Source organism: Thamnophis elegans, chromosome 6 (genome assembly GCF_009769535.1).
Source record: "Thamnophis elegans isolate rThaEle1 chromosome 6, rThaEle1.pri, whole genome shotgun sequence".
In the NCBI taxonomy this organism is placed as follows: Eukaryota; Metazoa; Chordata; class Lepidosauria; order Squamata; family Colubridae; genus Thamnophis; species Thamnophis elegans.
In genome coordinates this window covers 70,079,919-70,094,860 of record NC_045546.1, presented here as the reverse complement: position 1 = coordinate 70,094,860, position 14,942 = coordinate 70,079,919, and the positions used below count along the sequence as shown (strand labels likewise).

At 41.9% G+C, this 14,942-nt stretch overlaps 1 protein-coding gene across 1 annotated transcript in view; it reads left to right on the top strand.

The window, feature by feature from the left end:
• Positions 1–13,318, top strand: part of SLC4A9 (solute carrier family 4 member 9) — a 49,570-nt gene extending 36,252 nt beyond the window's left edge. Inside the window, exons 19-21 of the mRNA XM_032220446.1 lie at positions 181–354; positions 10,413–10,568; positions 13,265–13,318. Of these exons, the coding sequence (XP_032076337.1) occupies positions 181–354; positions 10,413–10,568; positions 13,265–13,318 (384 nt within the window). The remainder of the gene's footprint in view (positions 1–180; positions 355–10,412; positions 10,569–13,264) is intronic.
• Positions 13,319–14,942: the final 1,624 nt, after the last annotated feature.

The following is a 14,942-nucleotide window of genomic DNA, read 5'->3' as shown; positions in this document are numbered from 1 at the left end:
TGACATAGTGACGAACCATGTAACCATTCACATCAAAAGAGTCTCAAAAGACCCCTCCAGTTCCCAGGATCCCCCTGAAATAACTCGGGCAGGGTCAATCTGACATCAGAGAGAGAAGTGGGCAACCACTGATTCTTACTGGGGAGTTTCCACTATATTTCTTGCTTTCATTTTTTCCAGTTCATGGAGAGACTTCAACTCTTGTTGATGCCTGCTAAACACCAGCCAGACTTCATTTATCTACGCCACGTTCCACTACGCCAAGTGCATCTTTACACCTTCATTCAGATCTTCTGCCTTGCTGTCCTGTGGCTCATTAAGTCAACTGCAGCTGCCATTATCTTCCCTTTAATGGTAAGAGTCCTTAGACATGAATGTCTTGTAGTATGGCCATATATTATGCAGAGAATGAGTGAATCTGCCCAAGAACTTTTCCTATGTATAGAAAAGCCTTTTATTGTCCATAGCATTCTATCTCCTATTTCAGACCTGTACAATCCTTAATTTACTCAACTGGAGAACAACTAATTCCACCTAGCCATACCCATTTATTGTCAGATATTTTCTGAAAATGTATTAGATATACTGGGTTTTTAAAAAATATACATTAATATTTTACATCAATATTTTGAAATAAATATTCCATTGTTTTAAAATAACTGGCAGAAGTTAGGGCAAGGATGGGAGTTTCATGGCGTTCAGGTCTCCAGTCAGTTTCCAGCCAACCAGCCCAGTGTCTTAACCACTGAGCCACCATGCAATCCTTATATCAATAACCACTTCAGAATGGAGCATACAATCATCTTGTACAAGGGAGAACCCAGCTCTTTCTCTCAAAAAAGAGATGATCTACCCGTATGATAACCCAGATAAGTTATTATTTTACTCACAGGTGGCAGAGTTCATGCCATTAAGAGACTGACTGCATTCTTGGCCTTCACAAATTAAAAATAAATGCTAGATAGTCTAGGACAGTGGTTCCCAAAGTGGGCGGTGGGATGACTTAGGGGGGCGCTAAGAAGCAAGGGGGGTGGCAGAGGGACGGTAAGGGGACAACCCGAAGGGAACATTCTCCCAGCGGCGTCTCAGGCACCTTTCTCTCTTGCCGCGCAAGGAAGCAAAGCCAAATTTGATTATTTAACCTCCCGCTCCAGTTTCCCCTGTCCTACTGCATTAAGATCCCCGCGCTTCCCATTTCTGCTGGAAGCATGCAGGCCATGTGAGTGAGCAGGCGCACGAGGCCCCTCGATGATCTGAGGGGAGCCGGGAGGTGCCAAACTGCACCCAGCCATCCTCACAGCCTCGCAACTAAGGGTGGGAGCGCCTAAGATGCCACTGTGAGAATGTCCCCTTCAGGTTGCTGGGACAGCAAATTTCAAGGGAAAACGCAGATGCTGGAATCGGTGCACCTGCAACTTAATGCCCTCCAAGAAGCCTGCATTACCGGGAGCAGCAGAAGAGCAGCAGCGGGCACCACTGCCACCCCTGGTGTCCAGCATCCTCCTCAGGAGCCTTGAGTTGCGGGGTTTGCATGTCTCACCCGAGCTTCTCTCGGGAGATGAAATTGCAGGCACCCCTCTGGCAGATCCTCTGGGTGAAAGGCGAGTGAAGGGTGCAGTGACGGGAGAGGCTGGCCGTCCCCAGCTCTCCAGGAAGGAGGCAGTGATGAGGCCCGGGGCTCACTTCCCTTCATCCTTCCTCCAAGAGGTGCAGGTGGCAGGGAAAATGAGGCTTCTTTGCCAGCTTCCCAGCTGGCAAAACGGAAATTTTCGCCAACTGGAAGGTGTGTGTGTGTGTGTGTGTGTGTGTGTGTGTGTGTGTGTGTGTGAGAGAGAGAGAGAGAGAGAGAGAGAGAGAGAGAGAGAGAATAAAAGGAAGGAAGGTGGAGAGAGAGAGAGAAAAGAGAGACAGAGAGAGAGAGAGAGAGAGAGAGAGAGAAAGAAAGAGAAAGAAGGAAAGAGAAAGTAAGTGGGGGAGACAGACAAGAAAGAAGGAACAAAGGAAGGAAGGAAGAGAAATGAAGAAAAGAAAGAGAGAGACACACAAGAAAGAATGGATGGAAGGATGAAAAGAAAGGAAAGAAAGAATGAAAGAGGGAAAGAGAGATATAAGAAAAAAGAAGAAAGAAAGAAAAAAAAAAAAAAAAAAAAGAAAGAAAGAAAAAGAAAGAGAACTTATGATCACAATTTAGCCCAAAATTTTGGTTGCTAAGCAAGAGCATTATTAAATGAGTTTCACCACATTTTACAAGTTGGCCACTCCCACCCGGTCACATGATCGCCAAGCCATGCCCACAAAATAGGCCACACTTACAGAATAGGTTCTAAAAAATTTTGAAACCCACCACTGGTATACGTGTATGTTTGTGAGGGAGAGAAAAAACAATTAAGGTCATTGATCTAAAGATGAAAAACTTTAGATAAAAGACAAAAGTGTTTATTATCCATTTTGGGTTTTTTACAAGAACATCTTTTTATGTAAGTTTGTGATATCTTAATGATATCTGTTGCAGTTTTGTGCTTTGTGATAATACCTTACTGAGATTACTTCTTTCAATATCTACACAGGAATTATCATCTACTAAGAACAGTGAAGTCGTTACTAAATTTTACTGAATTTACTAAGTTGCTAGTTACCAAGGTTCTTGATAAATGACTATCAGACTTTGAAAGCCTGGTATCACTGGATCATGTTCAACAATTTTGTTGAATTAACATTAACTAAAAAGGCTTTTAAATTGGATTTTGAATAAATGTGCAATTAATTGTTACAGTTTTGAATTTTACTGTTACTATCTTCCTTCCGTTGTGCAAACCGCCCAGTCACATGACCAGCCATGCCCACCAAGCCACACCCACAGAACAGATAGTAAAAAAAAATTTAATTCCACCACTGGGTGGTGGGCACTGAGGACCAGTTTGTAGCACCAAGGGGGTGGTGGACTGAAAAAGTTTGGGAACCACTGGTCTAGGATGATGTTACCTGGCCCCCACCCAAGTAGTTCCCAACTCTGAGTGAAACTGAATAATTCTATCTGTGAAACAGATCACAAATGTCACAGCAATCAGCAAGAGGATTGTCACCTCTCTTTTTTTCTAAATGAACAGGTAATCTTAAATAGTCACTGGATGTGAATCTATATATTCACTAAACATGAAGAATGCTAAACGTGTTCTTAAATGTGGGTATGGAACTGCATTTGGTCAGTAACTTTATTTTCTACCATTCTAGGGGGGTCTCTATTCATTTTATCTTGTACAGCTCCTTGGTTGGAGGCAATCTCATGTTAAGGCATGTAATAAAATTACTCATAAGACTAACAATGTGCATAAAACTAGAAAGCAATCTGATCATGGCAGAAAACTGATAGTAATATTCATCTTGAATCCATATTGAGTTAAAAGCCAGGTCTAAGAGACTGATCTTAGATATCCTTGGCCTCCCCCAATAAGTTTTCTGTGATGCAAACCAGATCTTACATACATACATAATTTCACTTGAGAGACCGCCTGCTGCCAATTACCTCCAACAGACCTATTAGATCCCACAGACTAGGCCTCCTCTGAATCCCATCTACTGGCCAATGCCGATTGTCTACCACCCGGAGGAGGGCCTTCTCTGTGGCTGCTCCGGCCCTCTGGAACGAGCTCCCCGTGGAGATTCAGACCCTCACCACCCTTCAGGCTTTCCGCAAAGCCGTTAAAACCTGGCTGTTCTGGCAGGCCTGGGGCTGATGAGTTCCCATCCCCGCTCGAATTGTGTGGCTGTTGACTGCTTTTAAATTGTCTCTGTAGTTTGTTTGTTTGTCTTTTCCTTTTGTCTGTATTCCCTCCCCTTGGTTTGTTAGCCGCCCTGAGTCCCTCCGGGAATAGGGCGGCATACAAGTGAAATAAACCTTGAACCTTGAACCTTCACCCCACATAATCCTATTGTACCTGCTGTTGCATTCTCCAACAGCATCCTGATCCAATAACACCCAGCCATCTTATTATTTGGTCAAAGGGGAGTAGAAGTACCTGAAATGTGGGGACCTGCAATAACTTGCCATCATGCCTCCTGCGTCCATCATGCCTCCTGCGACTCATCCCCATAGAAATACACTCTTCTATCACATCAGCTTCCTAGGGCTCACCCCAAAATTTAGCCCAGGAATGACTACAGTTTTTATTTATCATCATCTGAATGCCTAGGCTACTAATTCCCATATATTCTAACTGCAGGATGCAATAAACAAACAAAAAACCCCAAATAAATAAATACCCCACATCATTCTGTTCATCTTCCTATAATAGGATGAAGTTAAGCTAAACTTCTGCACTCCTAAAATACTTCCTGCAGAGGCATTTTTACAAGCCAACTAAAGCTAAAACACTAAAACACTGAGTATCTGTGGCGTGGGGAACTGTTCCATAGAACAGTAATGGGATTCATTTTTTTTTACTACCAGTTCTGTGGGCGTGACTAGGTGGGGGGGGGTGTCATGTGACTGAGTGGGCATGGCCAACTTGATATCAATCACGTCCATGCCCACTCAGTTCACATGACCCTCACCACCAAGTCACACCCACAGAAAAAGGTAGGGAAAAAATTGAATTTCTACCTACCTATTTTCTGCCCAGGCTTGGCCTAATCTGTCAAAGGCCTCCTCCTGCATGCTGCACTGCCCTCTCTTCACCAGTCTCACATGTCGCCCCGTTTCCTCTCCTTCAACAGCCCTAGCCCTAGCTCTGTTTCCTCCCCCGCCACCGCCTCTTTCATCAGGCTGCTTACCTTCCCCCTGGGGCAGCTGGTCCAGAATCCAGAAGGCCGCTGCCGCTGCCTGAAAGCCGCTGCCTGGAAGCAGCTGGGGGGCTTCTCACTGTCGCCTCAAAAAAGAGAGCTTGCTCTCTTTTTCGGTGCAACTGCGAGAAGCCTTCCAGCTGCCTCCTCTTTGCCAGCTACTTCCTGGCAGTGGCAGCTGGCTGGAGACTGCTGAAAACTATTGGAGGTCACCAAAAAAAGCCATTGCTGTTGCCATTGCCGTTGCCGCCTTATTCTTCACGCCGGCTGTGCGCGGGCATCCCATTGCCTACTGTGTCACAGGGACTTGCCCAGACAAGTCCGAGCAGAGCAACGCAGGCAGGTAAAGGGATGCACATGCACGGGTGGAGAGAATAGGGCGGCAACAGCAACGGTTTTTTTTATATATATATATATTCAAATGTTTTATTTTCATTTTTTCATTTTCATTTCTTACAGTCACATATATACTGTGCATGATTGGGGCCATATAACATTAGGCAATAAACACAGCCATCCTTGTACTCCCCAAAATACAAAACCAATATACCACTTCAACCCTCCATACACCCTTTCTTACTCCCCCCTCCAACTTTCCTTTCTCCCCTCCAACATTCCCCTCTCCTACTTCCCCTCCCCCTCTGTCACTCCTTTCTCCCCCTCCCTTCCATCTCACCCTCCTTCCGATCCTCTCTCCCACCCTCTCTACCCCTCCCTCTTCTTTCCCTCTGCTCCTCACTTCGGCGTATTTCTACTAGCTATCGATATATTCAGCTTCTTATTTTTATACTAAAATTTAAAAAAAGCAACAGTATACAAGTGCAATCATGTTACTTTAAAATCTGGCACATACTATATTTCCCCCCTCCCCCCTCCCCCCTATGACCCCACCTCCCTTCCCCCCTCCCGACTTCCCAGAGCCCGTACACGGTATAACTTTTTATCAAACACAGTCTAAGATGTATTAAAACCAATAAAGTTGGGGGGAAAAAATAATAATAAAGAAAAAAAAAGGTGGAAAAGAAAAAAGAAAGAGAAGAAAAAAAAGTCAGTAAAATCTCTGTGTTGAACTCAGCTTCTTACCATTACACAAACTTTAAGCAGTTTACATTGTTCCTAATCTTAATTGTTTGATTACCTGCAGGATTTCCCCAGAAGTTATTTGTTGATTCAGCTTTTGCCTGTACTCTTCTCTAACTAGGGGCCTTATCTCTTTATCTAAGTATCTGTCTGTTTCTAAACCCTTAATTTTGTCCCCTTTGTGCCGCCTTCCTCTATAACACAATTTAAATACATTTCAAATTTTTCTTTTGGAATCCTCTTCCAACTCTTTTCGTTTTTACCCTTGTTTATGTCTATATATATATTTTTTTTGTATTCATCAGTACTCCTCTCATATATACTTTACTTACATCTCCTACAAATTCCCTGAATATACCCTTATTCATATTCAGAACAAAGTAATCAGATAGCAATTTTTAACAATCATTAATATACTTTTCATATCAAAATAAACTCCCATTCGACCTCCAAGACCTTCTTGCCTGCACTACCCTTTCCAATTCCGTCCAGACTGGGTTATGATCCAAGAGAACCCTCGCCGCAATCTTTGTCTTCTTCACCCTAGAAGATAAATCATTAGTGATTTGTATAAAATTCAAAGTTGTCCATCAAGTCTTTTTCCCTTCTAGAATTAGGTCTAATGCGATATATCTTCCAAAGGGATCTGCTTCAGTTCACTCAGCCTTAATGTCTTTTCTTAAATTTACAACTATACCATTTTTCTTTTGCGTAGCAGAAGTCACAAAATATTGACCAAGTTCGAGGTTGAACAGATATTTTGGATCAGTTAATTTAATATGAATTTCTTGCAGACAAGTTATATCGTTCTTGAACTGTTTGAAATAGTAAAATATTTTCTTTCTCTTCTGTAAAGAGTTCAGACATAACTCCTTGATCAATGGCCGATGATTATTGAGGTTGTTGCAATCTGCCTTGTTTTCCATTCGTCTGGTAGTCGTACGGCTAGGTCCTTGTTCTCTGGTCCCTTGCCCTTCCGGAAGGAGGAAATGGTGCTTTCTGTCTGGTAGTTGTGTGATTTGCTGTTTATCTTGTCCTTCTCGTAATCTTTCTCCAGATCCAGATGATTCAAGATGTCCCACCTTCAGGGTCTTGTGATAGAAATCTCGGGCTTCCCATACAGAGTTGAGACGATATATTTGCTTATCAAATGTAATTATAATACCAAATGGCACATCCCATCTATACTGTATCTGACGGTTTCTGAGTTCTTCCACTAGAAAAGCATAATCTCTCCTGGCTCTTAGCATTTGGGGTGGTATTTCTTTCAAGACAATCAAGTCCTGTCCGCCAATTTGTAGCCTGGTATTATAAGACTCTTGTAGTATCACGTTTCTAGACTCTCTTGTAGTAAAATATATGATTACATCTCGAGGAAGTTGTCGCTGTTTTGCCGCCCAAGAATTAATGCGATAAATTTTTTCGATCTGCCAGTCAAAGTTGATCCCCGGTCTTCCCACCAGACAATTAAAAGCCTCTGAGAAAATCTGCTTCAAGTTCTCCTGTTCGTTTTCACGCAGCCCCCTGACTCTTAATGCAAGCTCCATCTGTTTGTAGTGTATCATAACAATTTGTTTTTCTGCATTTTCGACTTTTTGTTGCATCACTTCAATTTTGGATGTCAAGTTAGTGTTGGCTTCCTCAGGAACCTCTAGTTTATCTTCCATTCCAGCAATATATTCTGTCAATACAGTTACAAGACCCACCATATCGTCCTTTGTTTTGGCAATCCTAGAATCAAGCTTATCACATAAGTCTGCATTAAGTTTCTTTATCTCCTCTCTAAATTCTCTAAGAGTCTCAAAAAAAAATTCTTTCGTTAGTAAATCTCCAGTAGGGGGCGTAGAGGGTGAAAGCTGCAGCTTTGTGCCAAGTGCGTGAGGGGTATTCCTAAAAGGACGTCTCCCCGACTTTGATTTTGGTGCCATTATTTCTTTTCTTCAAACAATTATTCAACAATTATTCAAACTCTGCTGGCCCGTTGTGTAGCTTGCGAGAGAAGAAAGTATTAGGTCCCCCCCTTTATTTGTTCTTAGAAGTTTTCCAAAAGGTTTCAGAAAAGAGCATTGTAACAAAGCAGGTTTCAGAAGATTAGCATTGTTATGAAACAGTTCATATTCATCTCTGTTTAGAATGTCTCTATATTAACAAGGAGGCTTTTACAGCTTTTAAAAGTTGATAAGAAAAAAATTCTTGGTAGGTCTTCAGAGAAACAAAACTAATTAGTCAGAGAATGCCATCTGGCTGTTCCTTTGATCTTTCTCTCTGTCGGACAGTTAAGAATGTGGCATCCGCCATTTTAGGAGCTTATTATTTTTTATTTTTTAGAAACCCGATGCACAAAGAAAGCTCTTTCTTTTTTAAAGAAAAAAAAAGGGGGACAGATAAAGTTCTCAGGTACGGACTCTGCTTGTATTAATCTCAAATAGATATATCAAAAATTGTCCTAAGCGGGGGTTCCTTACTTTGCGCCGTAGTGGTTACGGCAGAAGTTCCTGGCTCGGAGGTGTGATTCAGCCTTCGGTAGGCCCCCCTTCCGTTCGCAGCAAAGAAAAAAGCTGCAAACTTCAAAGAAAAGCTCTTGCCAGCTGGATCTCTCTCTCATCTTCTTTGCCTGAAGAATGAGTTTATCTACCAGGTATTTAGGCAGATAACGCAGCCAGGAACCCGGGGGCAGCTCGTTAAGCCACCGCCATCAGCAAGATCCCGCCCCGGAAGTCCAGCAACGTTTTTTTTTCTGTGACCTCTGGTAGTTTTCCCACCACTTCTGGGAAAAGGCTGGCACAGAGGAGGCAGCTAGGAGGCTTCTCACAGTTGCACCGAAAAAGAGAGCAAGCTCTCTTTTTTGATGTGATTGCAAGAAGCCTGAAAGCCGCTTTTCAGGAGTGATGGTTGGCTGGAGGCCGCCAAAAATTACCGGAGGTCAGCTTGCCTTCTAGAGCCCACACCAGCCGCCAGGGGAGGAAGGTAAGCAGCCTGAAGAAAGGGGCAGTGGTGTGGGAGGAAGCAGGGCTTGGACCGGGGCTGCTGAAGAAGGGGAAATGGGGCAACACATGCAACTGGCAAAGGGAGAGCAGGCAGTGAGTGGGCAGCACCTCTGGGGCAAGGCTAGAGCTGGGGAGTGGCACATTCTCTAACCTGGCCGAGGTGAGTGGCAGCTCTGGGGCCTTGGGGAATGGGGCATCCCTGAAGCCCCTGGCCTTGACACAAAGTGAAGGGCAAGCAGGCAGCATGCTTACTTACCTTTGGTGAGCTGAGCAGAAAGGGTGAGACATGGAGGCGACTGGTGACGTTTGTAGCTGGACCGTATGGTGAAGCAAAGGAAACATATAGGACTGGGATGGGTAGGGCGAGCATCGAGTGAGCATCAAGCGGGTGTATGGGGTGAGTGAGCATCGAGCGAGCAGGCGGGGTGAGCAAGTGAGTGTCGAGTGTGTGGGCGGGGCAAGCGAGTGAGTGGCAACCAGGTGACCAATTCAGGGGCCTGGCCAGCCAGTGGTTGCTACTGGTTCAGTGACCAGGCCAAATTTCCACCATCAGTTCACACAAACCAGTACTAATCAGCTGAATACCACCTCTGAAGTGGACCATCACCAGATATATTACTTCCCTTTACAGTCCAGGATTTAGGGTACTCTGTGACACTCCCATTCCAGGGGAGAGGGATTTCATTACATACATCTCATTCAAGTAATTCAGCTGTAGGCTGGGAAAGAGGTGAAGCCAAGGTCACGAGGACACGATATAATCAAGATGTCAGGCCTGCAGTTATATTCCTTTTAGGATATTTGGCCTGCCACACACACTATTATTTTTCTATGCTGTTTCATTAGTGTAGTAATTGGGAGGGGAAATAGAAAGGAGTAGAAGTGTAGAATGTATTGTTGTCATACCTTTCTAGAAGCCCAAGGTCATCTTTTGTCTCCGCACCTCTGCACCTGACCGGAACCAGCTGGGTGCCAGCATGGCCGAAGAAGATTGGACGATGTGATGGGTTTATGGGTGTAGGGATAAGATCATGAACTTTCAACTGGGTGGAATCCCAGGAAGCTTTTAATTTGGGATTCCACAGATTTGCCAACATGTCTGTCTTTAAATTGGAACTTTAAGGATATCTTTGCCTTGGACTCTGATTTAATTCTGCATGATATTTGGAATGCTGACACAAGACCTCTTCAGGTGGGAGCATGGGAGGAACGTCTCTATACCTAGAATTCCGTAACAAAATTTCCTTATGGCAGTTATTGTCTTCATTCAAACACCTCTTCAAAATTCATATTTTCTTGAAGACTTTGGCACAACCCTTTAGTTCTCACCCCAAACCAACCAGAAGGTAAAAGCAAATACCTACATTTGCTCATACTAATCATTCATTAGCTTTGTCTTTGCTTTTGTTCCAGTTCTCTTTTTCGACATTTCAATTGTAAACTCCTTGAACATTTTAACGTGTTTTTATATTCTGCAGTGATGTTGTGTATGCAGTAATAACGCTATTTAAATTATTAATAATTACAAGCAGACTAATTTTTTGTCATGATTATCTCACCTTCTAGCTGCTAGCTCTAGTGGGTATCCGGAAGGCAATGGAATACATCTTCTCTCTACAACATCTGAGTTGGCTGGATGATATTATGCCAGAAAAAGACAAAAAGGAGGAAGAAGAAAAGCTGAAGAGGATACAAGATCAGGATGAGAGTGACAGTGAAGATGTGAGCATGGTTAAAGTTTGGTCAATGAACAAGATTGGGAAAGAGTTAAACTGGTAGTAATTAGAAATTATTTCTGCACCACCATCTCAAAATCGCAGTGTAAAATACTGAAGAACTACGTTGTGTAACTTGTTCATGGGCACAGAGTTCCTATCACTCCCAGGCAAATTCTTCAGAAATCACTTTCAGAATTATGGAGCTGTCATTTACAGTATATTAGCCTGGAATTAGCCCATTAGTTCAATCCCTGTTTTGAAGTCTGAGAAAATTAGTCAATCAATATTGGCAATAATTAAACCACTGTATTCACTGCCGCCCATTGGGCCTGCCCATTCGCCACCGCCTGTTCGGTGTGGCCCATTTGCCGCAGCCCGTTTGCTGTGGCTCATTTGCCACCGCTGCCCATTTACGGCCTGTTAGGTGCGGCCCGTTCAGTGCCACCTCTGTGGCCTGTTCCAAAACAGCTGATTGGCGCCACACCATCCCCTCCCCCCCACAATATTTGGAGTATAAGATACACGGACATTTCCACTCACATTTTTTGGGGGGAAGTGTATCTTATACTCTGAAAAATACAATACATATAGTTTTGGGACTGTAGGGACTAGGTTTCCTTTTACATTTTTGCTGTCATTTACAGTATTCAAAAGCATGCAATGTGCTCTGTATGCACATCTGAATAAGACGTTCTCACATTCACAACATGGGCACACATCCTTTGGGATGATAAAATAGTGGCACTTCTGTAGCTAGCCCCTTGCAGCCTTTAGTTTTAGCTATCAGAAGATATATTTGTTGACTGGTTATCTGTTTGGATTGTATTTTTATGTTTATCACCCTAACTTTTATCAGCATTCCTTTCAGGGCCAATATTATTTTGACTTTAGCAGAGTAATAGCCATGCCCTTTTTCTGGATAATATTAACCACTGATAACTAGCTCCAGCTCCTAGGTACTCTTCACTGTTTGCTTCACAAGCAACTCACAAGATACATCCTTTGTTTCTTACAATTCACAAGATACCATTACAGAATAACAGAGTTGGAAGTGACCTTAGAAGTCTTCTACCCAATCCTCTGCTCAAGCAGTCTCTCTTCCAGCACTGTGCCCACAGACTAATTTTCAGCAAAGCAGGACTTTTGCAAATCACACAGAGAAAAGCTAGCAATTGTCTAGAACAGTGGTTCCCAATGTGGACCCCACGCCCCACAGGGGAGCAATTTAAAATGAGCTATTAACTGAATTTTTGAACGCCCTCTCTAATTGTTCTTCTATATTTGTGATGAAAAAGCTGTGTTTCATTTACCTATTGTTGTCTTTGTTAAAGTGCATTTCCTAGGGCCTGGTCTGAAAAGGATATCCCAGCTGAGGACAGGAGGGAGCAACTGCCAGCCAATCAGATATGTTGATTGGTTGAACCAATAAGGATCATGGGACTGGCTCTCTCTCTCTTTCCTATGGGCTTTGCTGCTGGGTGGTTGCAGGGAGAGCTTCTCTGCAGGAAGACAGAGTGGGTGGCTGCTGGAGGAAGCCCAGCAGTGAGGATACAGAACCAGGACCCACGTTTAAGTAATAAATTGTTAGATTTTCTCAGGCCATGTTTTACAAGACTTTTTCTCTCAGAGCAATCTGGGGCTGGGCCACACATGCATAGGCCTTGCCAGCCCTGTACGATTCAACTCCACCTACTGAACTATCAAAGCATTTCCCCACTAAGCTGCAAGTTCAAACCAAGTGGGCGAGTAGGGGAATCATAGGTTACAAACCCCCTTTTGTTCATGACAATCTTATTATTCTTAAATTAAGCTAACAATGTGTTTTTTTTAAATTTTCCTCTTTCTGCTCCATCTTTTTTTAATATCACTGAATGAGGAGACCTGAGAATGAAGCTAACTAAATTGCAGCGTAATATAAAATCTCTCTGCAGCAGGCATCAGGCACAAGGATCTCATTAATTTAAGTAGATTAAAACTGCAGTCCTACATTTTCCCAGGAGTAAGCCCCATTGAAGACAATGGTACTTACTTCTGAGTAGACATGCATAGGATTGAGTTGTAAATATGATCTTGAGGTGAGCTCAAATTGTATTTTGAATTTGTTAGATACCTTTATTTTAATATGTATAGTAATTAATATGATCAAGGAATTACAGAAAAAACTTTCATTAAAAATATTTTATACTTATGCATTTCAGTTCTCTATTATATGTTTTGAAATTGTATTTTCTGGTTTTTTATTTCCTTCATACTATAATTTTTAAGTTCCTCAATACTTCTACTGTCTTTCGTTCTTTTATTTATTTTTTCTTTCATGGATGCCATGTTCTTTGGAACCTTGTTTAATCAAATTAAAGGCCTTTTGGGCTTCCTCCGCATGAGTAGGAGTTCATTTTTTGAATAGTAAGAATTAGATGTCGGGCGGGAGGATAGGATTTGAGAGATGGTTAGGTTGGTCATGGCCAAAAAAGGTTGGGAACCACTAGTCTAGAATGTAGATTATGTATTTCCACATACTACAGACTGAGGGATAAAAGATCCTCTCTGCAGAAAGGATCTCTCTGTAAGATGACCTTTTCTCCACTGTATCTTTATCTCTTCAGAAGTTATAAAAACATTTTCTGAGAATGGAGAAAAATACATGAGTACATATATTGCTTCTCTCCTAATAACTGTTTCTTTGATTTATGTTCATTTTAGACTGAACTTATGTACCAAGAAAAAGGACCAGAAATCAATATCTCTGTGAACTAGATGAAGATATCCATCAGCTGACAAGCCAAAGATGAACATGGACAGTACATAAGAATATTTTTAAAGAAGGCATAACTTATGGGGAAGTTTAGACTAAATAGAGAATAAGATGCTTATTATGAATATGAAAGTCGATCAATTGTGGGACTATTCAGGTGGAAGGAACTTGATCCTTAAGAGTTTCCATTTCTTGCTGTTGCACAAAGTAAGAGTTTGGAAGTGAGGAAAAAATACATGCAAAGAGAAAAAAACTGGCTGCCTCAAAAAGTCTGGTTTTATTAGGGTAGCAAAGCAAATATCCTGCATTTGACTCTTTCTCACATAGGTTTTGCCAGATTCATTCTTACCTAAAAAGATGCTGTTGCCATTGGCAATATTGTATCACTGTGATTGAAGGCAGAACATCCAAGCTGTCCATGGCCCTTAGCAATTTAGCCAGAGTGACAATCCCAAGGCAGATACAACCCATGTATCTCTGATAAGGCAGACCTCAATTTCTGGCCCGAGGAATAAGGAACATCACTGCTTTATTCTTCCTCTGTGCATCCTCAAGCAATTGTAGTTAAGTAATTCCTGTTGATGCCATCACTTTTTGAAGCTTGGTTATGTTTGTATCTCATGAAGATTACTCAATAGGCTGCAAATGTGTCTTTCACTCTCTGATATTAGTTGCTGTTATGGGAGCAGAACGATAAATTACGCAAACACAGCAAAAGAACTGGAGGAGCATGTTGAAGAAATTCAGATATTATACAAAGTTTGTTCTTTTTACAGATGCCTTCATCTCATCTTGTGGGTATTACTTAATCCGTTTTATAAGCTGCTTGGAAAACCTTTGATCTGGAAGTTATCTCATAACTACTGAAGAGGATAATAATGATAGCATGCACGTGCATTTTCTCGCTTACACTGTACATTTAGTATTAAATGACTTTCAGGAAGTCATATCCAATTGCATATTAGTTCCCTGATATTTTTTACAGTTAGTTGATTCAAAGCATGTATCATAAATACAGAATGTGGAGGTCCTTGATATGCAGTTTAGAAGTTATATACAGAATATAAACAACAAATGTTGAATGCAGAATGAAACAATCAAATCACTTTTCTTCTTTACATGCAAAATTTCAAGCTATTGCCTTTAAGTTGTGCTTCTGGATAGTTGGATGAGGCGGAGGCAGCATTTTCAGATGTTTCATTTACACAATATATGATGAGTCTCATAAAGGTGTAAAGCAGGGTTAAATGTTTTGAGAAATTTAAGCACAAACTGAAAACTGCTTAGGCATTCTGTGATACTGCTTGTACACTCAGTTAAGTATGGGTTAGTTAGGTACGGGTCATGTATTTATTGCTGGTTTATTATATAACCTGAGTTAATCTGCTGTATGAATAGAATTCATACAACACATTAACTCAGCATCAATGTATGAATCCAGTCTGTGTCCCTCAGATGTATTTTGCTGTAGTATGCCTTTATGTAACCTTTATGTATCCATGGTTTGCCAGCATTATTTAAAACTCCCTAAAGTGATGCTGAATAAAATTTGTCAAAAGAAATATTGTTGCAAATTTCCCTTATTGGTTTCCTACTATATTTTGAATTCTAGTTCTTCCTAGTTTC